A 24,924-nucleotide genomic window follows, 5' to 3' on the forward strand; every position below is an offset into this window, starting at 1 on the left:
AAACCATTAGCCAGACTCATCAAGAAAAAGAGGGAGAGGACTCAAATCAATAAAATTAGAAATGAAAAATGAGAAGTTGCAACAGAAACTGCAGAAATACAAAGCATCCTAGGAGACTACTACAAGCAACTCTATGCCAATAAAATGGACAACTTGGAAGAAATGGACAAATTCTTAGAAAGGTATAACCTTCCAAGATGGAACTGGGAAGAAATAGAAAATATGAACAGACAAATCACAAGCAATGAAATTGAAACTGTGATTTAAAATCTTCCAAAAAACAGAGGTCCAGGACCAGATGGCTTCACAGGTGAATTCTATCAAACATTTAGAGAAGAGCTAACATTCATCCTTCTCAAACTCTTCCAAAAAAACTGCAGAGGAAGGAACACTCTCAAATTCATTCTATGAGGCCACCAATACCCTGATACCAAAAGCAGACAAAGATACTACCAAAAAAGTAAATTACAGACCAATATCACAGATGAATAGAGATGCAAGAATCCTCAACAAAATACTAGCAAACAGAATCCAACAACACATTAAAAGGATCATAAACCATGATCAAGTGGGATTTATCCCAGGGATGCAAGGATTCTTCAATATATGCTAATCAATCAATTTGATACACCATATTAACAAACTGAAGAATGAAAACTATATGATCATCTCAATAGATGCAGAAAAAGCTTTTGGCAAAATTCAAGACCCATTTATGATAAAAACTCTCCAGAAAGTGGGCATAGAGGGAACCTACCTCAACATAATAAAGGCTATATAAAACAAACCCACAGCAAACATCATTCTCAATGGTGAAAAACTGAAAGCATTTCCTCTAAGATCAGGAACAAGACAAGGATGGCCACCCTCACCACTATTATTCAACATAGTTTTGGAAGTCCTAGCCATGGCAATCAGAGAAGAAAAAGAAATAAAAGGAATACAAATTGGAAAAGAAGAAGTAAAACTGTCACTGTTTGCAGATGACATGATACTATACATACAGAATCCTAAAGATGCCACCAGAAAACTACTAGAGCTAATGAACGAGTTGGTAAAGGTGCAGGACACAAAATTAATGCACAGAAATCTCTTGCATTCCTATACACTAGTGATGAAACATCTTAAAGAGAAATTAACAAAACACTCCCATTTACCCTTGCAACAAAAAGAATAAAATACCTAGGAATAAACCTACCTAGGGAGACAAAAGATCTGTATGCAGAAAACTGTAAGACGCTGTTGAAAGAAATTAAAGATGATACCAACAGATGGAGAGATATACCATGTTCTTGGATTGGAAGAATCAATACTGTGAAAATGACTAGTCTACCCAAAGCAATCTACAGATTCAATGCAATCCCTATCAAATTACCAATGGCATTTTTTACAGAACTAGAACAAAAAATCTTAAAATTTGTATGGAGACATAAAAGATGCCAAATAGCAAAAGCAGTCTTGAGGGAAAAAAGCGGAACTGGAGGAATCAGACTCCCTGACTTCAGACTATACTGCAAAGCTACAGTAATCAAGACAATATGGTACTGGCACAAAAACAGAAATATAGATCAGTGGAACAGGATAGAAAACCCAGAGATTAAACCCACACACCTATGGTCAACTAATCTATGACAAAGGAGTCAAGGATATACATTGGAGAAAAGACAGTCTCTTCAATAAGTGGTGCTGGGAAAACTGGACAGCTACATGTAAAAGAATAAAATTAGAACACTCCCTAACACCATGCACAAAAATAAACTCAAAATGGATTTGAGACCTAAATGTAAGACTGGACACTATAAAACTCTTCGAGGAAAACATAGGAAGAATAGTTTTTGACATGAATCACAGCAGGATCTTTTTTGATCCACCTCCTACAGTAATGGAAATAAAAACAATAATAAACAGATGGGACCTAATAAAACTTCAAAGCTTTTGCACAGCAAAAGAAACTACAAACAAGACAAAAAGACAATCCTCAGAATAGGAGAAAATATTCGCAAACGAATCAACAGACAAAGGATTAATCTCCAAAATATATAAACAGCTCATGTAGCTCATATTAAAAAAACAAACAACCCAATCCAAAAATGGGCAGAAGACCTAAATAGCCTCTTCCTCAAAGACATACAGATGGCCAAGAAGCCCATGAAAAGCTGCTCAACACCACTAATTATTACAGAAATGCAAATCAAAACTACAATGAGGTATCACCTCACACCAGTTAGAATGGGCATCATCAGAAAATCTACAAACAACAAATGCTGGAGAGGGTGTGGAGAAAAGGTAACCCTCTTACACTGTTGGTGGGAATGTAAATTGATACAGCCACTGTGGAGAACAGTATGGAGGTTCCTTAAAAAACTAAAAATAGAATTACCATATGACCCAGCAATCCCACTACTGGGCATATATCCAGAGAAAACCATAATTCAAAAAGACACATGCACCCCAATGTTCATTGCAGGACTAGTTACAATAGCCAGGACATGGAAGCAACCTAAATGCCCATTGACAGATGAACGGATAAAGAAGTTGTGGTACATATATACAATAGAATATTACTCAGCCATAAAAAGGAACGAAATTGAGTCATTTGTAGAGACACGGATGGATCTAGAGACTGTCATACAGAGTGAAATAAGTCAGAAGGAGAAAAACAAATATCGTATATTAACACATATATGTGGAACCTAGAAAAATGGTACAGATGAACCAGTCTGTAGGACAGAAATTGAGACACAGATGTAGAGAACAAACGTATAGAGACCAAGAGGGGAAAGCGGTGGGGTGGTGGGGGTGGGGGTGTGATGAATTGAGAGATTGGGATTGACATGTATACACTGATGTGTATAAAATGGATGACTAATAAGAACCTACTGTAGAAAAAAATAAATAAAATAAAATTTAAAAAAAAAGAGGAATAAAAATAAAAGCAAACCTACCATTAATCTACTTAAAATTCTTTTATGGCTTTCGATTCCACTAAATAGAAAGTCTAATTTTTTAGCATGGTCTACAGATCGTTTCCTGGCCTGGTGTTCTATGCTCCAGCTCTACTGAAATTCACTAAGTTCCTGAAAAGGACCCTTTTTTTTTCACCCAAATCTTCTGAAGTATATTTTCTTTTACCCAGAATACATTTCTGTTCTCATTCCACCACCCAACTTTTTCAATTGGTTAACTCTTCAACATACATTAGTTTTCTGCCTAACCACCACTTTCTCCAAGAAGTCTTCCCTGATTATTCCCTAAATCTACATTTAGGTGCCCTTCCTGTATGTTGCTGTAAAGGTCGTACTTTCCTGATGGCACTTACGGATGAATGCATGAATGAATGAATGAATGGAGCAAGGACGGGAGGAAGGCATAGCATATGCCAAGGCACGGTATTTCAAACACAAAGGCCTATATATGGAATTGTGAGAACTTCTGTACAGCTAGGCAGCAAGGCTGCGGGAAGGACAGGAGTGACGGGAGATGAGACTTGTAGACAAGGTTGAGGCCCACGGGACGCAGGGTTTGAATGCCACATTAAAGGAATCAATCTCTAAATTGTAGGTGATAGGGAGCCGTGGAGGTTTCTCAAGTAGAGGAGCAATGAACTTAGGGGAAACCTCCTAACATAATAAAGTTTCTCCCACTGAGGAGCAATCAACTTAGGCTAGGAGATAATGACTACCACTTAGAGGCATAAAGGAATATGCTCAGGGAAGTGACAGCACTCTGGAAGCAGTTCTGGCTCAGAAAATCAGTTGGGGGAGTCACCTGCGCTGGGGGTGAGGTGGTGGTAAAGCTATGATGAGTATTATGCAGGAGAAAATTTGTGGTATAAGAAGGAAGCAAGGCAGAGATAGAGGTCTAAGAAGTGACTTGCTTTTATCAGGTGGGAAAAAAGGAAGTTTCATGTGAAAGTGAAAGGGGCTAATCAGAATGGTAAGGAGCTTATGAGCCAGGATGAATGTCCAAGAGGGGATCAGGGAGGGAGGAAGGCATGTCCACATCATGTGTCCAATTTACTGTGCTGTGCTCTGCACACAGTAGGTGCTGAGCATTTGCTGAAGTGTAAAATAATACACTGCGGCACCTCTGTTCAAGCTACATATACTCTAAAGAAGCTGCATATATTTCCCAGATTATCAAGTCCCTCTCTTATTACAGAAATTGTTACCTCAGGGAGTTGGGGAAGATAAAAAGCACACCCACCCAAAATATAGTTTTTTTGACTACATTTCAAAAAACACCACACCCACTCCCCAATTCTAAGGATGCCAGGTGTGAAACCTTTTGAAAAGAAACAAGATCTTCTTCATACAAATTATTACTCTCTACTTTTTCAAATTGGGGGTTTTAATGTATCCTCTGTCTTCATGAAGGAGAGAAATGTTGCTTTAGTGTGAAAAGGTCATCTGCGTGGGTGTGGGGGGGGGGGGGATGGTGCAAAGAATCGGGCAATGACAGACAAATGCTGATGAAGAAGATTGGGCCTGGGCAAGGGAAGGCAGATGCAAATACCCAGGAGCTGAAGTCTGCACATCAACTAGCAGACTGAGCCAAGTAACTCTTTAGGGATCCACAAATGCCCATTAGCCTCATACTGATTCCACATATCAATATTTCCTTTCTATGAGCCATCACGGAGCACCTATCTTCAAAATGCAGGCAATATTTCTGGTCTTCTGGCTACGCTGCTTTCCTGGATGTAGGCTTACGATGCCAAAGGAAGAGAGAAAACATTCCCCCTATGGGCTGCCGGCTTCACTCCTCCTCCCTCGCTTGTGGGTTGGAGAGAACAGGCTCAGCAAGTGCCTGTGTAGAGCCTGAACATTAACTCGAGCCTCATACCCCCCGCCCCGAAACAGACGAAAACGCCAATGCAAGATGACTTTGACAGATTAGCCTGAAAAGTGAAATACAGGTGACTTTTAAGCACCATTGGTTATAAGGCTTGCTGTGCTTTGAAGCAATTTGTTTTTAAAAGGTCAATGAAGACAAATAGGTAGCAGTAAATTATTGTTTACACAATTCTGAAGACTTTATACACGGGGCCTTAACATGTAGTTTTCAACAGTTGGGTCAACAAGCAATTGCCTCAACAGCTACAGGATTTCACAGAAACACCAAGTTAACCCATTAGTAATAGGGCAAGAACTTTGGGCTGTTTTTCCAAGAAAGGGCAAATAAATACCCATCATAACCATCATCCATCCTCCATCTCTATGACAGCAACAACTACAACAGCCGCAAACTCAATCATTCATTAATGGCTGGTTATTTGCAAAGCACAGAGATAATGCTCAAAGATTAAACAGACCTCCAGTGTGAAAGAAATATACAATTTACACGGATGTGTGATGTAACACTGAGACTGAGGGAAATGAGCACTAGAGGTCATATTAGCCTAGGTCTAATCAGGAGAGAGAAACCACACGATAATGTGAACAGAAGTGTAATATAAAAAATGTTAAACTATGATGGGAGAAAACTATCAAGAAATAAAGAGAGACTCTAAGAGGTACCCTGGGCTGAGAGACGGTACCCAAGGACAGACAAACTTTGAGTGGGGAGGGTCACTCCCCAAAACTGAAGTTGAGATCTCGTCGTTGGCGAAGTTATGGCTGCAGCCCACTGGATGGCAGGGTTGTTCACTGGAACTGGTTCATACTAGCTGAGCAGCAGGAAACAATTCTCTGGGGTAGAGGCAAGCTGAGGCTGATGGGCATACAGAGAGAGCGGGGCGTCTCTGTGGGCATGAGGTCTGGAGTGTGCCAGTGTCTGCACTGAGAGGACCTAGGCAAGTAGCCAAGAGACTGCAAGCTCTGAGGCGCTGGGCTGGAACAGAGCATCACTGGGTGTCTGCACACGCGGCACAGTGTGCATTCTCTCAATGACAGTGTACAGCAAGAGTAAGAAAGAGCAGCAACCACAACCCTGAAGTGAATCTCTCTAACTGCAGCAATGTCCTTCCAGCACCCTCCACTGACCAAGTGTAACACTGTGCTGGCTGTAAAGGAGAAAGGCCTAGAGTCCATTATAGCAGAGCAGGTACTAAAGGGTGAATTTGGAGAAGAGAGGCATTAATTGAAATGTGGCACGGAGGTAAAGGAAAGGATAGGAGTACACAAAAAGAGTAATGAATTTCTTGGGTGATTAGAGTTTAAAAGAGGTGATATTTCAGCTAAACATTAAAGGATGCGTAAGATTTGGGTGGGGGAGGAATGAGTAAGAGAAAACTCATTCTCTTGAAAGGAGTTTTACTATTGAAAGGAGTTTTACTATTAACTCTGGGATCTTCAGCAAACCACTTAACCTCTTCAAGCCCACCTACCTTATAAGATCTGTATGAGATTAAAATGCAACAGTGAATTGTGAATAAACTTTGAAAAAAGTTTAAAGCATTAGATGAAAACCACTTGATGGTAATACTTTCACAAAGTAACTAGAATGCAAGTGCTAGTGTGAGTTCCTATCAGGTTAATCTATCCCCTCCCCAGTTCCCTCCCTCCCCATCCTTTCCCCCTGGTTCCTAGCAGACACTTGTGACATCAAGGCTCCACAAGTCTTTGCTGAATGGATGAGTGAGTCTTGAATTATCTTAACAGAGAAGACCTTCCATTTAAAGTCAAACAAACTGGACTTCCCTGGTGGTGCAGTGGTTAATAATCCACCTGCCAATGCAGGGGACATGGGTTCAAGCCCTGGTCCAGGAAGATCCCGCATGCCGTGGAGCAACTAAGCCCGTGTGCCACAACCACTGAGCCTGCGCTCTAGAGCCTGTGAGCCACAACTACTGAGCCCGAGTGCCACAACTACTGAAGCCCGCACACCTAGAGCCCGTGCTCCACAACAAGAAGCCACCGCAATGAGAAGCCCGCGCACCGCAACGAAGAGTAGCCACCACTCCCCGAATCTAGAGAAAGCCAGTGCACAGCCACAGAGACCCAACGCAGCCAAAAATAAGTAAATAAATAAGTTTAAATAAATAAAACTGCAAAAAAAATTTTTTAAAAAGTCAAACTAAGGGAAATGTATGATTTCTTATTTACTTAACACAAAAGGATAGAAGTACTACTAATTAAATATCTACTTTCTCTACACACTTAGGCACACTTATCTTGATGTATACCCTAAACTTAATGTAATATTATAATAGGAAACATGAAATGAGGGTTTTACTGAGAAATGAATTCAGAGTGTCATCAACTATTTTAAATTGCCCAAATTCTTAATTATATAAATTCCAAAATAATAACAACAACAAAAAAAAACAGTCTCATAATCACCTGAGCCCACAGGAACATTTTATTAAGCAGTTCACACACTGCCAGACCTTGGTCACAGACCAGGATCTCTGAGCTGGGTCTCAGAACAGGGGTAGGGAATTGGGGAGGCAGGCTGCTTCCCAATACTGCCCAATGGAGCCCAAACTTTAAACCTCCTAGGAACTTTAAGAACATCATTAAGGTCAAATTCTCTGTACCCTGAACACTAAAATTATCAAAGCCAGGTCCATAGAAAGGGGAGAAAATTAGTATTTATTAAATACTGACTCAGTGCAGGCACTGGGTTTTAAAAAATGCATTATCTCATGCAGTTCTCATTATTATTCTTATTTTACAGGTGAAGGAAGTAGAGTTTGGAGAGGTCAGGAAAATTGCCCAGCATTACACATTTAGTTGGGACTAGAATTCAAGCCCAAGTCTCACCGATTTCAAAGCAAAATCACTTTTCCTTGAACTCAGACTGCCTCTCCACGTGGAAATTTAACAGCAGAGTCTCAGTGAGCCTGTAAAAATTGTTCTCCTTACCTCAGTCACTTCCGTAGGTTGGAAACACGAGGACAGAAAGGAAAAGTAACAATGATATTAAGAACTATTCCAGGGACTTCCCTGGTGGTGCAGTGCTTAATAATACGCCTACCAATGCAGGGGACACGGGTTGGAGCCCTGGTCTGGGAGGATCCCACATGCCGCAGAGCAACTCAGCCCATGCGCCACAACTACTGAGCCTGTGCTCTAGAGCCCACGAGCCACAACTACTGAAGCCCGCACACCTAGAGCCCATGCTCCGCAACAAGAGAAGCCACCGCAATCAGAAGCCCGCACACCGCAATCAAGAGTAGCCCCCGCTAGCCACAACTAGAGAAAGCCCGTGCACAGCAATGAAGACCCAACACAGCCAAAAATAAATAAATAAATAAATAAAAAGAACTGTTCCAAATATCTTCCCATCTCACTCCAATCATTGACTGTGCTCTCAATTCTTTGTCCTTTACAAGGAACACATACTTTAAGATATATTTTCTAGACAAGTAAGGTATATTCCCTGCTCTCATTTATTAAATACACTGTCTCTTTGAAAATCAACACCTCCACCCTTAAATTAAGGATGATTTCATATCTCAGTTATCAAGTGCTCACTGAGGGAAAGTAAATTTCTGCCGGATGGTGAAAGATAATCTAAAATGAAACCTGCTACAGCTTCTAACCGTTGAAAGCTTGAGTAATTTACAGGGTCACCACCTGACATCTGTGCAATGCTCTACAGACTGCAAATTGCTCTCAGGGAGAGAGCACACATCACCTCACCGCAAGCATGAAAACAGCTCTAACTTATCTGAGTATGGGCACCACCTCCACCCCTCAATTTTAAACTTTTATTTATTTGGCTGAGCCAGGTCTTAGCTGTGGCATGTGGGATCTTTGTTGCAGTGTACGGTATTTTTAGTTATGGCATGCAAACTCATAATTGCAGCACACAGGATATAGTTCAGGGATCAAACCCAGGCCCCCTGCATTGGGAGCACAGAGTCTTACCCACTGGACTACCAAGGAAGTCCCCATCCCTCAATTTTAAAATTAACTCACCCTTTTCCAGCCAGCAGCTCATTAGTCACCCCTATCCCCTCCCAACCTTTTTTGTCCACACCCCACCTTCCACACCCCAATGTACAGATATCGGCTTTGTTCCTGCATTACAAAAAGATGAATCAGACTTTGAAGGCTAGCGGGATTTGACTGCATGACTCCGACAGGACTGGGGGAAACAGAGACTCCACTCTTGGAGGGCACACACAAAGTAGTGCGTGCATCGGGACCCAGGGGAAGGAGCAGTGACCCCACTGGAGACTGAACCAGACCTACCAGCTAGTGTTAGAGGGTCTCCGACAGAGGGGAGGGGTGACTGTGTCTCACCGTGAGGACAAGGACACCAGCAGCAGAAGTTCTCGGAAGTACTCCTTGGCGTGAGCCCTCCCGGAGTCCGCCATTAGCCCCACCAAAGAGTCCGGGTAGGCTCCAGTGTTGGGTCGCCTCAGGCCAAACAACCAAGAGGGAGGGAACCAGGCCTCACCCATCAGCAGACAAGCCGATTAAAGTTTTACTGAGCTCTGCCCACCAGAGAAACAGGTAGCTCTACCCACCACCAGTCCCTCCCATCAGGAAACTTGTGCAAGCCTCTTAGATAGCCTTATCCACCAGAGGGCAGACAGCAGATGCAAGAATAACTACAATCCTGCAGCCTGTGGAACAAAAACCACATTCACAGAAAGATAGACAAGATGAAAAGGCAGAGGGCTATGCACCAGATGAAGGACCAAGATAAAACCCCAGAAAAACAACTAAATAAAGTGGATGTAGGCAACCTTCCAGAAAAAGAATTCAGAATAATGATAGTCAACATGATCCAGGACCTCGGAAAAACAACGGAGGCAAAGATCGAGAAGATACAAGAAATGTTTAACAAAGACCTAGAAGAATTAAAGAACAAACAAACAGAGACGAACAATACAATAACTGAAATGAAAAATACACTGGAAGGAATCAATAGCACAATAACTGAGGCAGAGGAACGGATAAGTCACCTGAAAGTGAGAATGGTAGAATTTACTGCTGCAGGACAGAATGAAGAAAAAAGAATGAAAAGAAATGAAGACACCCTAAGAGACCTCTGGAACAACATTAAATGCAACAACATTCACGTTACAGGGGTCCCAGAAGGAGAAGAGAGAGAGAAAGGACCCATGAAAATACTTGAAGAGATTATAGTTGAAAACTTCCCTAATATGGTAAATGAGATAGCCCCCCAAGTCCAGGAAGCTCAGAGAGTACCATACAGGATAAACCCAATGAGAAACACGCCAAGACACACAGTAATCAAATTAACAAAAATTAAAGACAAAGAAAAAATTTGAAAGCAGCAAGGGAAACACGACAAATAACATACAAGGAAACTCCCATAGGTTAACAGCTGATTTCTCAGCAGAAAGGCTACAAGCCAGAAGGGAGTAGCATGACATATTTAAAGTGATGAAGGGAAGAATCTACAACCAAGATTAGTCTACATGGCAAAGATCTAATTCAGATTTGATGGAGAAATCAAAAGTTTTACAGACAAGCAAAAGCTAAGAGAATTCAACACCACCAAACCAACTCTAAAACAAAAGCTAGAGGAACTTCTCTAAGTGGGAAACACGAGAGAAGAAAAGGACCTACAAAAACAAACTCATAACAATTAAGAAAATGGTCATAGGAACATACATATCGATAATTACCTTAAACGTGAATGGATTAAATGCTCCAACAAAAAGACACAGGCTCGCAGAATGGATACCAAAACAAGACCCATATATATGCTGTCTACAAGAGACCCACTTCAGACCTAGGGACACATACAGACTGAAAGTGAGCGGATGGAAAAAGATATTCCATGCAAATGGAAATCAGAAGAAAGCTGGAGTAGCAATACTCATATCAGATAAAAAAGATTTTAAAATAATGTTACAAGAGACAAGGAAGGACACTACATAATGATCAAGGGATCAATCCAAGAAGATATAACAATTATAAATATATACGCACCCAACATAGGAGCACCTCAATACATAAGGCAACTGCTAACAGCTATGAAAGAGGAAATCGACAGTAACCCAATAATAGTGGGGGACTTTAACACCTCACTTACACCAATGGACAGATCATTCAAACAGAAAATTAATAACGAAACACAAGCTTTAAATGACACAATAGACCGGATAGATTTATTCAACATTTATAGGACAATCCATCCAAAAACAGCAGATTATACTTTCCTCTCAAGTGCCCATGGAACATTCTCCACAATACATCACGTCTTGGGCCACAAATCAGACCTCAGTAAACTTAAGAAAATTGAAATCATATAAAGCATCTTTTCTGACCATAACGCTATGAGATTAGAAATCAATTCCAGGGGAAAAAAAAGTAAAAAACACAAATACACGGAGGCTAAACAATACGTTACTAAATGACCAAGAGATCACAGAAGAAATCAAAGAGGACATCAAAAAATACCTAGAGACAAATGACAGTGAAAACACGACAATCCAAAACCTATGGGATGCAGCAAAAGAGGTTCTAAGACAGAAGTTTATAGCAATACAACCCTACTTCAAGAAACAACAAACATCTCAAATAAACAATCTAAACTTACACCTAAAGAAACGAGAGAAAGGACAACAAACAAAACCCAAGGTTAGTAGAAGGAAGGAAATCATACAGATCAGAGCAGAAATAAATGAAATAGAAACAAAGAAAACAATAACAAAGATCAATAAAACTAAAAGCTGGTTCTCTGACAAGATAAACAAAACTGATAAACCATTAGCCAGACTCATCAAATCAATAAAATTAGAAAAGAAAAAGGAGAAGTTGCAACAGACACTGCAGAAATACGAAGTATCCTAAGAGACCACTATAAGCAACTCTATGCCAATAAAATGGACAACTTGGAAGAAATGGACAAATTCTTAGAAAGGTATAACCTTCCAAGACTGAACCGGGAAGAAATAGAAAATATGAACAGACCAATCACAAGTAATGAAATTGAAACTGTAATTTAAAATCTTCCAACAAACAGAGGTCCAGGACCAGATGGCTTCACAAGTGAATTCTATCAAACATTTAGAGAAGATCTAACACCCACCCTTCTCAAACTCTTCCAAAATATTGTAGAGGAAGGAACACTCCCAAACTCATTCTATGAGGCCACCATCACCCTGATACCAAAAGCAGACAAAGATACTACAAGAAAAGAAAATTACAGACCAATATCACTGATGAATATAGATGCAAGAATCCTCAACAAAATACAAGCAAACAGAATCCAACAGCCCATTAAAAGGATCATACACCATGATCAAGTGGGATTTATCCCAGGGATGCAAGGATTCTTCAATATACGCTAATCAATCAATTTGATACACCATATTAACAAACTGAAGAATAAAAACTATATGATCATCTCAATGGATGCAGAAAAAGCTTTTGACAAAATTCAAGACCTATTTATGATAAAAACTCTCCAGAAAGTGGGCATAGAGGGAACCTACCTCGACATAATAAAGGCCATATACAACAAACCCACAGCAAACATCATGCTCAATGGTGAGAAATTGAAAGCATTTCCTCTAAGATCAGGAACAAGACAAGGATGGCCACCCTCACCACTATTATTCAACATAGTTTTGGAAGTCCTAGCCATGGCAATCAGAGAAGAAAAAGAAATAAAAGGATACAAATTGGAAAAGAAGAAGTAAAACTGTCACTGTTTGCAGATGACATGATACTATACACAGAGAATCCTAAAGATGCCATCAGAAAACTACTAGAGCTAATCAGTGAATTTGGTAAAGGTGCAGGAAACAAAATTAATGCACAGAAATCTCTTGCATTCCTATACACTAGTGATGAAACATCTGAAAGAGAAATTAATGAAACACTCCCATTTACCACTGCAACAAAAAGAATAAAATACCTAGGAATAAACCTACCTAGGGAAACAAAAGACCTGTATGCAGAAAACTGTAAGACACTGTTGAAAGAAATTAAAGATGATACCAACAGATGGAGAGATATGCCATGTTCTTGGATTGGAAGAATCAATACTGTGAAAATGACTATTATACCCAAATCAATCTACAGATTCAATGCAATCCCTATCAAATTACCAATGGCATTTTTTACAGAACTAGAACAAAACATCTTAAAATTTGTATGGAGACACAAAAGACGCCAATAGCGAAAGCAGTCTTGAAGGAAAAAAGCGGAGCTGGAGGAATCAGACGCCCTGACTTCAGATGATACTACAAAGCTACAGTAATCAAGACAATATGGTACTGGCACAAAAACAGAAATATAGATCAATGGAACAAGATAGAAAGCCCAGAGACAAACCCATGCACCTATGGTCAACTAGTCTATGACAAAGGAGTCAAGGATATACATTGGAGAAAAGACAGTCTCTTCAATAAGTGGTGCTGGGAAAACTGGACAGCTACATGTAAAAGAATGAAATTAGAACACTCCCTAACACCAAACACAAAAATAAACTCAAAATGGATTCGAGACCTAAATGTAAGACTGGCCACTGTAAAACTCTTAGAGGAAAACATAGGAAGAACGCTCTCTGACATAAATCACAGCAAGATCTTTTTGATCCACCTCCTAGAGTAATGGAAATAAAAATAAACAAATGGGACCTAATGAAACTTCAAAGCTTTTGCACAGCAAAGGAAACTACAAACAAGACGAAAAGACAACCCTCAGAATAGGAGAAAATATTTGCAAACGAATCAACAGACAAGGAACTAATATCCTAAATATACAAACAGCTCATGCAGCTCAATATTCAAAAAACAAACACCACAATCCAAAAACTGGCAGAAGACCTAAATAGACATTTCTCCAAAGAAGACATACAGATGGACAAGAAGCACATGAAAACCTGCTCAACATCACTAATTATTAGAGAAATGCAAATCAAAACTACAATGAGGTGTCACCTCACACCAGTTAGAATGGGCATCATCAGAAAATCTACAAACAACAAATACTGGAGAGGGTGTGGAGAAAAGGGAACCCTCTTGCACTGTTGGTGGGAATGTAAATTGATACAGCCACTATGGAGAACAGTATAGAGGGTCCTTAAAAAACTAAAAATCGAATTACCATATGACCCAGCAATCCCACTACTGGGCATATACCCAGAGAAAACCATAATTCAAAAGGACACATGTACCCTAATGTTCATTGCAGCACTATTTACAACAGCCAGGTCATGGAAGCAATCTAAATGCCCATCGACAGACAAATGGATAAAGAAGATGTGGTACGTATATACAATTGAATATTACTCAGCCATAAAAAGGAACGAAATTGGGTCATTTGTAGAGACGTGGATGAATCTAGAGACTGTCATAGAGAGTGAAGTAAGTCAGAAAGAGAAAAACAAATATCGTATATTAACGCATATATGTGGAATCTAGAAAAATGGTACCGATGAACCGGCTTGCAGGGCAGAAATAGAGACACAGATGTAGAGGACAAACGTATGGACACCAAGGGGGGAAAGCAGCGGGGGGTGGGGGTGGGGGTGTGATGAATTGGGAGATTGGGATTGACATGTATACACTGATGTGTATAAAATGGATGACTAATAAGAACCTACTGTAGAAAAAAATAAATAAAATAAAATTCAAAGATAAAATACTAATTCATGTGAAAATTTTTTTTAAAAGATGCACATTTCTCTAACTACCGGTGCCACAATGAAGCCATCTCCCAGGATCAGTGTTTTATCTACTACTCCTTTACAACGTCAGAAAGAAAGTCAACCAAGAGGATTTCTGGTCCAAGCTTCAGTTTCAAACCAGAGCTCAGAAAGTATTTCCCTGCCATCGGCTTCTCTCAAGATAATGTGGAACGGACTTGGGGCCCAGTGACAGAAGGAAGGTAGCTTGAGTATCTGCCACTGATGAATCAGTTAAACTTTTCTTCCCCTTTTCCATCTGTAAAATATAGCCTCATAGACAGCTGTGAGACTGAAATGAAATCACACCTATCAAATACTTATTAGTATTTGATAGCACAAAATCTGGTCACCATGTTCATTAAATATTAGCTGCTGCTGGCATCTGAAGTCATAAAAGCCATGTCAGCCAGGAGTGTCCCCACATTCGCACCATTCCAGTATCTTGGGGAATGGAGGCCTTGAACACTCTCTTATCTCTAGCTGAAAACGCGTTGGCTGGAGGACAGCTCCTCTCTACCCTCCATCCAGGGACGTGCTCCTCTCCAGCTGTGACCTCTGTTCCTTTCTCAAATCTTATAACTTGTTTGGAAGATACACTCAGAAGGTGATTACCAAACACTTGGGAAGTCAGTAAACACATTAGAATTTTTGGATGCCCAGCGCCTTACTGGTTTCACTAGGGTTACAAGGGGCAGTTTCTGACCCCCCAGCTGTTTAAAATCTGGCTAAGCCTTGGACTGACTGCAACAAAGGAGCCAAGTGAAAAAACAGCAAAAGAGAGATAAGCTTGATGGGGAGTTGGGGACACAAGGAAGGGAGTTTAATTGAAGGTGGACCTTCAGCTGCAGGGTTGCATTTAAAGAGCAGTTTCCAAGTCTTGGTTCCATAAATTGCCAGGTTATTAGTGCTAATAATAGTATTTTAATAGTGTTGCTTTCAACATAAACATTGATCATAAAATGTTCAAATACTATAATTTTGGTTAAGGGTTTTGATCCAATGCAAAGCCTTCTACTACATAAATGAAAGGAATACTAACTTTAAATGTAAGCCTGAAAGCAATAACCTTTGGACTTCTGTGCAAAGTTCTAAGAATTTCCTTAAAAACTGACCTCTTTCTGCATTGCATGGGAGTAAGGGAGTTTTTCTCTTGATGCTGGGTGGGAAAAGGAACAGAGGAGGGGTCTAAGCCCTCAGTCTCCCCAGAGAAACAGGACTTAAAAATTCTGCCCTGTTCCCCCCTCTTGCAACAAAAATGTAGCTGAAGCCAGGGTACTTCAATTCTCAACCTAGCAGCAGTATCTGCAGGGCCACCCCAGGCAGAGCCATTTCTCCAGGATTTGCGAGTCAGGGCAAACCCGAGGTAACAGAGACTGCCTCCCCGTAACCTTAACAAAGATCTTCTCCAGTGGGAGCAGTCAAAATTCAAATGAAGAGCAGCCCCACGCTCTCCACTAGGAAACCCTGTTTTCTTTTAATTAAAAAAAATGTAGAGGTCATCCCTCAGCTCTGCTTACAAGTAATGAGTCCAACAGCCCCCATTTATCACCCCTGGAGATTCTTTTACACTTTGATGTGAAAAGAGTCAGGGCCCATTGTGATGTCAACTACTCCAACAGCAGTCCTTTCACTTGCAAACGAAGCTTGGGCCCCCAGTAAGAACTGACTGTCAGAAAAAATTCATTGCCTTTCCTTCCAGTGATTTATCAGAGATGGGGGAAGAAGCTGGCTTTAAGACAACTTTGCAGAAAGGGTTCCCAGCACACCCCTACTGCATTCCCAGCCTCCACTGGTTCTTTCTGCCCCAAATGCCCCTTTCTCAGTGCTCGAGAAAGGCAACCTTCTCTCTTGAAGCCATCCCATCTGGGAGGACTTTCCTTCTCTCTCCTTCAAGCTTTCTTGGGGCCTAACATTACTTACTGTTCCCGTGTTCCCTCCCTTAGGGCAACTCTCCAGAGCAAGGACGACACCAGCACCCTGGCTTGGCCATTAACAGACCCATAACCATCCCAATAATTACGTCACAAGGCACCCATTTCCCCATCTTTACCAGTCTCTTACATTAAAAGGAATTGAGAATTAAGGAAGTTTAAAAGGAAAGAGGATTTAAAGATTTCTTGACTCATCCAAGAATCTGAGGTGGTAGTCAAAAAGAGGAAGGTTCACAGCAGAACTAGGAAGATCCTTTTCAAGTAAACTTTAAAAATTAGAATATAACATGCACTCACACATGCATTTTCAAACAGTGACATACCCCTGTAAGCAGCACCCAGATCAAATCACAGAACGATACCGGCACTCTTGGACTATTAACTATTCTTAGCAAAAAGACTTATCTCAAATGTAACTGAGCTTTAGAGCTAACGTCCATTCTACAGGAAATACCTGGGATAGAACCACATGATTCTCAAGCTCAGCACTAGTGACATTTGGAGCCAGAAAAGTGTTTGTGGTGGGGGCCATCCTGAGCACTGTAGGATGTTTAGCAGCATCCCTGGCCTCTACCCATGAGATTATGACAACTAAAAGTCTCTCAAGACATTGTCAAATGTACCCACCCCCCACCTCCAGGAGGTAAAAGTATTCCAGGTTGAGAACCACTGGTATATAAGAACAGAAACACATTAAGAGGAGCAGTCAGACAAATCCACAAAGTAGGACAGACATTCAAACTTAGCTTCCTCAACCAGTCAATCCCCGCCCGCCCCCCATCCCTGCCAAATAAGCAAGGCAAATGCTCTAGGTTAAGACTTAATTGATAAAACCTAACACAGTGTACGCACTTTGATTTGGCTGGATTAGGATGTAAACAACTTGAATAGACATTTTAAAACAATCTGGATAGTTTGGAGGTGGGTTAATTAATAGATGACTCTAAAATGTTAATATTGTTAGGTATGAGATTGGTATGCAATTATGTAGGAAAATGTCTCTTTTTTTAAGGAGATGCACATAAAGTATGCCAGAGTGAAAAAACAGATGTCTGGGATTTGCTTTAAAGCACTTCAGCAAAGAACAAAAGAAAAAGGATAGATTTTTTTTTTTTTTAAGTGTGGCAAAATATTGAGAAATGTTAAATCTGGGGAATTCTCTCTACTTCTACTAATGTCTGAATATTTCTGTGATAAAATTTTTTCTTCTAAAGCGAAGAAAAAAGAGAGTGGGCAAGAAGTATGATAAAGTCTATACTAAATTCGGTTTACATGCCCAGTCAGGGCCAATGTTAATTCTTTATTGCTGCTACAATGCACAAGATTTCTTTCTTTCTGTCTGTCTTTCCCTTGTGTCCCACCCTCCACTCCTGCCTTTCCTGATTCCCAACCTCCCTCTCTCTCTCCCTTTAGACTGTCTTCCCCTTCACAAGAAGTCTTGGACCACCTCATGCTTTCAGTAGCTTTAATAAGATCTGTTCACTTAACAATATCTATTAACATCTTACCTATGTAAACACATACAATCCAACGTCTACCATTTAAAAATCATTTTAAAGCAACAAAAATGGGGGCATTCTGCATAACAGGTTAAGAAGAAGGCATCATCGGATGAAACAATCAGAACTTGCTGGTCAAAAGCAGAAATGAAATTGCACAGTGCCTTACATGTTAAACGTTATTTAGTAATTTAACAATTTCTCTCCAAAACAAACTAGTTGCCCCAGCATTCCCTTTAGCCTGATTCACACATTCAACTATTAATTTCTCCAGGCTTTTTCTTTCTGCAGTACAGTGAGGCAGATTACTATCTAATCTGACCACATTACAGGGTTATCATGAGGTACAGAAAACAAGATTCAGATTCTGAAATAATGTCCTCCAGGCTTCTGAAAAAGAGGAAACTGGAACTGAAATGCTCTTCTTTCTAAACCTGTTCCACAGATTCCAGAGGAGGCTGACTGCTACAGCTTCAGAAGAAAAGGATTGTTATAACCGAAGCCCTCCAAAAAGAAAAAAGATTCTTCCCCAAATCAGGATAGTATAAAATCAGTATTCCTATAAAGACGGTATAATCCTAAACAATTCAACACAATGTCCATCTTATCCACCACCATGCACCAAAGTGTCACCTAAAATGATATAATGCCAACTGCTTGGACTAGTAGCCATTCTATTGAAGGCACTGAAAAAATATTAATTCATTCTCCTCCAACTCACAGCATTAGTAGAATTCAGGGCTAAAGACAAAGAGAAAAAACATACACAAATGAACTTGAAACCGACCTTGGGCACCCTGACTTATGAATTTAGAATAATCTTTTTTATTTTTTAATTTATTTTATTTATTTATTTTTGGCTGCATTGGGTCTTTGTTACTGTGAGCGGGCTTTCTCTAGCTGTGGTGAGTGGGGGCTATTCTTCATTGTGGTGCGCAGGCTTCTCATTGCGGTGGCCTCTCTTGTTGCAGAGCATGGGCTCCAGGCGCCTGGGCTTCAGGAGTTGTGGCTCACGGGCTCCGGAGCGCAGGCTCAGTAGTTGTGGCGCACAGGCTTAGTTGCTCTGCGGCATGTGGGATCTTCCCAGACCAGGGCTCGAACCCACGTCCCCTGCATTGGCAGGAGAATTCTTAACCACTGCGCCACCAGGGAAGCCCATGAACTTAGCACAATCTTAAGATGACTCTAAACGTTAATCTACCTTACAAGAAAGCAATTCCACCCCTAAGTAGCTACCCAAAAGAATGAAAACATAGGTGCTTGATGACCTCTACAATCCCTGTGTGTGATTTAAGACAATCCCATAGCCGATATTAAATGTAAAATAGACCAGAGAAAAACTTGTAAGTGTATCCACATGCCCCACAAATAAACACACTCTTGTGTTTTGTTTTTCTTAAAGGTCTATTTCCTCTATCACACTCCTTCCTATGTATACTATTCCTGGAATAGCTCACAAAGGAATCCCTTCCATCCAGAGAGTTGCCTCTAAACAAAGCCTTTCTCCTTTGAGGTAGAATTGAGGAAGGTACCGACTCTCCTGAAACCCAGCACTCTACCACCCTCACCAGAGCGATAGAATTAATAATGTATCAAGGACTTATGATTTACCAGGAACTGTGATAAGCACTTTACATACATTATTCTCTGTATCCCCATTTTAATGAGGCTTTAAAAGTTGAGCAATTTGTCCAAGTAACCAACGTATCAGAGATCTAAACACAAGTTGTGGCCCTGGAGTTCCACACTCAAGCCCAATATATCACCCATGCAGTAACAGGTCAATTGGATTTTACTGGTAAACTTACTCAATACTTCTACAGTTGAGTCTTTCCCCCCTACCCCCCCCACCCCAAAATTTAACTATCCATTTGGGAAATAACTAATTCTGAAAAAGATTTCCTCAGGTCTGGGATGAGTCTGAAATCAAACTCTTCTAAAGCCATGAAACTGAATGACTCATCTTAAAACTACATATGACAATGACACATACTTCACACTTAGGAACCATTTTCTAAAATAAAGGGAAACAATGCATTCTATATAAGAAACATCATTGCACTTGTAAATCAGGCCTAAAACAACTTGCTTGGGAAATACAGGAAATTTCATAATTCCAGGTGTGGATTATTTACAATGCCCAGGCCAATCACTGTTCCAGGAAAACACGGCCTACAGCCATTAATCTCTCTCCTGAGCGTCTGGAAGTCAGGCCCCTGATTTACTTACACAAAGAAAATCTGTCTATATAATAGGTGTTAATCAGCTTAACACCTTGTAGCCTCCTCACTAATTGAGGACTCTCCTCAATTAGGAGAGTTAAACATTATTTCAGACTCTCCTGGGGAAGTAGAGCATCCAGGACTACAGCATTATGATTCAGGGTTCACAGAATGCAATCCTTCAAATCTTCACCCAAACTGAAAAGCATATCAGCAAATCTCCTAATGCATACAGAAGGGTAAGAAGGGGAACATGGTAGTGACATCATAAAAAGGCATGTTCTCTCTTTCAAGAAGGAAAAAGAAAAGTAATTACAAACTCCAGGAAAAATAAAAATACCATCCAAAGATGAAGGAACTTAAAATGTGGCATGAATTTGAACAATTTACTCAGCTAAAGAGTTCATCTGTCCTGATCAATATGAAATTTCTCAAGTGGTACTTGGGTTGACTTTGAACCCATAGAGGAGAAATGAAACCCTAAACACTATTTTGCTTCCCAATCAAAATAATGTCAATAATGCTTATTGGTTTTTCAGCTTTTATTATCAATTCAAAGACAAAGCTTGCAAGGGCACAGAAGCTTATAAAATAAAATGTACTATCAATCTGGACAATTTAAAACAAAAAGCAGAGCTAACAGTTGGAGGGTAGAAGAGAGAGAAGTGGAAAAACAGTAAGGATAATTATACTATCGTATTAGACTATGAAAAGTTGATGGAAATTTTTTTAAATTTAATATTGATTATATAATATAATTAATATGGTACATTAATTTAAAATACCTTATTATAAAGACACATAAATGTTAAAGATATTCAAGTTTATAAAATAAAAGAAAATAACATAAACATCAGAACTAAATAGACAACGTAAAAGAATATACTATATGATTATTTTTAAATAAAAATCAAAAGCAGGCAAAACAAATCCATGGTGTTAGAAGTCAGAATAGTGGCAGGCTTTGAGGGAGACAGCAGCTGAAAGGGGACAGGAGGGGCTTCTGGAGAGCTGGTATTGTTGTTGCTTGATCGGTTACACAAGTGTGTTCACTTTGTGAAAATGCACCGAACTGTACTAATAATGTCTGCCCTTTTCAGTTTGTTATACTCCAATGACAATTTTTAGAAAGAACAAAATGGGGAGGGGAAGGAAGATGAGGGGAAATTTAAGTAAATCAGATTCAATAATGTCTAATGCTGATAAATTTGGAAGCCAGGGAATAAGCCTATTATTTACAAGAACTAAAACAAATATTGTCTTTACACATGACATTAATATTCTGTCCATGCTTATGACTTCTGATAGCCCTAAGCAAACTAAGGATTCACACTCAGACTTCTATTTAGTTTGAGCAATTAGAGCTGCCTGCTCAATACACATCTGTTTCCTTTAAAATATATTCTAGTCCTGGACCAGTTCCACATGAATTTGATTTTTTTTTTTTTTTGACTACTAAAAGATTAAACTGCCATGACTAAACATTTAAATAAGTGAGCTCTTTGGTATATATTAAAAATAGAGCTCCAGGGGCTTCCCTGGTGGCGCAGTGGTTGAGAATCTGCCTGCCAAGGCAGGGGACACAGGTTCGAGCCCTGGTCTGGGAAGATCCCACATGCCGCGGAGCAACTAGGCCCGTGAGCCACAATTACTGAGCCTGCGCATCTGGAGCCTGTGCTCTGCAACAAGAGAGGCCACGACAGTGAGAGGCCCACGCATCGCGATGAAGAGTGGCCCCCACTAGCCACAACCAGAGAAAGCCCTCGCACAGAAACGAAGACCCAACACAGCCAAAAATAAATAAATAAGTAAACTTATTAAAAAAAAAAAACAGAGCTCCATTGAGGATTTCCCCTAGCTTATCACTTGTACTGGGTGTTAAAATTAAAAAGGACCACATCAGGGAGGTAAGGAGCTGAAAAGGTAAATGTAACAAATAATAAAAACAGCTCTGTAATTGCTAGAATGTTACTACAAAGGGCAGTTACCTATCCTAACTTAATAATTAGCAACAATAGAAAACATATGTAAATAATAAGACTACAAAATATCTTTTTTAAATTGTCACTGATGATGTTGTTAACTATAATTGATTCTCCTACCAGAAATTACCCTGGATGCAGTGTCAATAACCAGAAATAGCTGAAAAATCATACCTCCAAAAAATCTTAGAATTGAATTTTAAAATTGCTTCACTCCGTAAATTTTCATTAATCTGATATTTAGATACCTTTGTAAAAAGACCCAGTTTTAATGTTTTATCAAATTCAAATCTAATTGATTAATGCAAAGGGACCCCAATCAAAATGCCAACAATTTTTCTAGAAAATGACTAATGACTCCAGAGTACACGTGGAAATGTAATCAGATGTGAATAGCTATAAAAATTCTAAAAATGAAAAGTAATGACAAAGAATCTGCCTGAATATTAAGACCTATAAAAATACACTGAAATAGTATAGCACCATTGCCAGAAGAGGCAATCAATGGAACAAAAGAGTCTAATAATAGACTCAACAATCTGATGGAATTTGGACACAGCACTCAAATCAGTAAAGATAGATGATTTAATAAATTATGTTGTAACAACTGGCTAGTCTTTTGCTTAAAAAAAAAAAAAAAGGCTCCCTAACATCCCCAGACTTTTTTCATTTCTTATTAAAATGGAAATTTACAACACACACTTTACACTAACTTTAATTACAGATGGATCAAAATGCTAAAAAGTCAAAGATCTAAAATGGGTTGCAAGTTAAGAAGGTGAAGCAGCTAACTCAGTGTGCAAATCCAGCTGTGTGGGAATTGTAGTGAACTAGAAAGCATCGTGCTTCCCCAACTTTTTTTTTTTTTTTTTTTTTTTTAACATCAAGTCTCTCTGGGGCAAGCTGACAAAGCAGATATCTGCAGGAGGAAATCAGGTGGGAGTTCTGGAGTTCTGGAGTTCTGGTTGGGGAGAGCAACATCTTGGCACACCTGAAAAGTACTTAGGAAGTTTTGAATTAGAAAACTCATGACTTCTCAAAAAGAGGAAGTAGCTATTCAATTCCATCTGAATGTTGCTATATTGCAATGCAAACCCAATGTTGTTAAGTTTTTTAAGAGACGATGGAAGTCTAGATCATTATGTAAAAATCATTGGTAGATATATTTTTTTAGAACACTGTGAGAGGCCAAAGAAAACCCATCTGTTGACCAGATCTGCCCCATAGGCCACCAGCTTACAAGTTCTGATTAAATGCAAAAAATGAAACCTTTCAAGTGCCAGCAGAGAACACATGACATTATTTTCTCAATCTTGGAGTAGGAAAGACCTTTCTAAGCACAATCAAAACCAGAATCCATAAAGAAGACATTTAACTACATAAAAATTTAAAACTTATGTGTAACCAAACATTATGAATAAGCCTAAAAAAACGGATAACAGCTTCCCCTCTGGCTCTAGCAGAATGTGGACTGTTGCAGCCTGGGTCACATGGTTTCCTCTGTGGGGGAGGAGAGTGTACCAAGTTTAACAACAGGACCAACAGGACCACCTGGAGTACAGGAAGAATTTCCTAAATGAACCAGAAAGGAGGAGGAAGTAGGAAAGCATCAGAATGTTCCAGAATTACAGTCACCATCATCTATTACTCAAGAAATATTAATTAAGTTTGAGTCTACATGTCTCATACCTTCATATATATGTATCTGAGCATCTAATAGTATAAATAAAAACTGATCAGTGATATTAAGAATTCCTTCTGGATAGCAAATGGGTTATTCTTTATAACTGCTTCAGAATATAAATATGCTCCCCTCAACCAACCCTGGACATGTACTATATGCAAGAACTATATATACAGAGTTGTAGGGAGAGATGTGAAAGTCATAAAATGTAACTGACAGAATTTCCTCTTTCAAGGCTCTCATAAGGCGGATTTCATCATGATATCTGTTTCAGTACAAGCTGAATAGGTGTACATTTTCCCAGATCAGTGTAATCTGGACCAGTACCTTGAACTGAGAATTAAGACGCTGATCTAACATCACAACCACATGTTAAAGAAATGAGTTGAGAGTACTAGATTTAAAGAAGATATGTAGCCAGTCTAATAGGTTTGACTTTATGTAGAGAAAACAGAAATTTTCACACATTTTCCTGCACCAGAGAGTCATAAGTCACAAAAATAAAAAGGACCAAACTTATTCTTTGAACAATAGATTATAAAATTAAATATCACATCCTTGCATCATGGATTTCATGGTTACCTGTTGCCACTGCTGTTGACTCTTTCGGTAAATGCCATTGCTGCCAGTCAGTGGAAAGCGACGAGTCTATTCATCTGAAAGAGACACAGCAGCCTGTGAACATTAGCCCGTAAGTAACCTCATAGGTACACCTGACCTGTAAGAAATCTTATTGGACACAGAATTCAAAGTTCCCATTCGAATAAGAGAATGGCTCTTCACCAACTCTCAAGTTGCGTGAACAAACCAGCCAGCATATATCAAAGGCCAAATGCACTTTTGGCCAAATGTACTTTTAATTTTAAGGCTGCTACTCAAAGCAATTTCAGCCAGGAAAAAATGTGCACAAGTTTATCATGAGAAGGAAGAAAGGAAATAACATTTCCCCAGTGTCTACTTTGTGCCAAGCATTGTGTTAAGCCCTCTAAAAATGACATTTCATGTAAACATTACAATACACTTGCAAGGTGTAAGTGT

The 24,924-nt window shown here is 39.6% G+C and overlaps 1 protein-coding gene across 7 annotated transcripts in view; it reads right to left on the reverse strand.

Moving 5' to 3' along the window:
- Positions 1–24,924, reverse strand: part of AFF1 (ALF transcription elongation factor 1) — a 207,507-nt gene that overhangs the window by 170,246 nt on the left and 12,337 nt on the right. For all 7 annotated transcript variants that reach the window (XM_027095842.1, XM_027095846.1, XM_027095841.1 and 4 more), the window contains exon 2: positions 24,469–24,542. In XM_027095842.1, the coding sequence (XP_026951643.1) occupies positions 24,469–24,506 (38 nt within the window). In that variant the 5' untranslated portion in view covers positions 24,507–24,542. The remainder of the gene's footprint in view (positions 1–24,468; positions 24,543–24,924) is intronic.

The sequence above is a fragment of the Aethalodelphis obliquidens genome, unplaced genomic scaffold (assembly GCF_003676395.1).
Source record: "Aethalodelphis obliquidens isolate GAN/ISIS:26980383/991018 unplaced genomic scaffold, ASM367639v1 scaffold95, whole genome shotgun sequence".
Taxonomy (NCBI): Eukaryota; Metazoa; Chordata; class Mammalia; order Artiodactyla; family Delphinidae; genus Aethalodelphis; species Aethalodelphis obliquidens.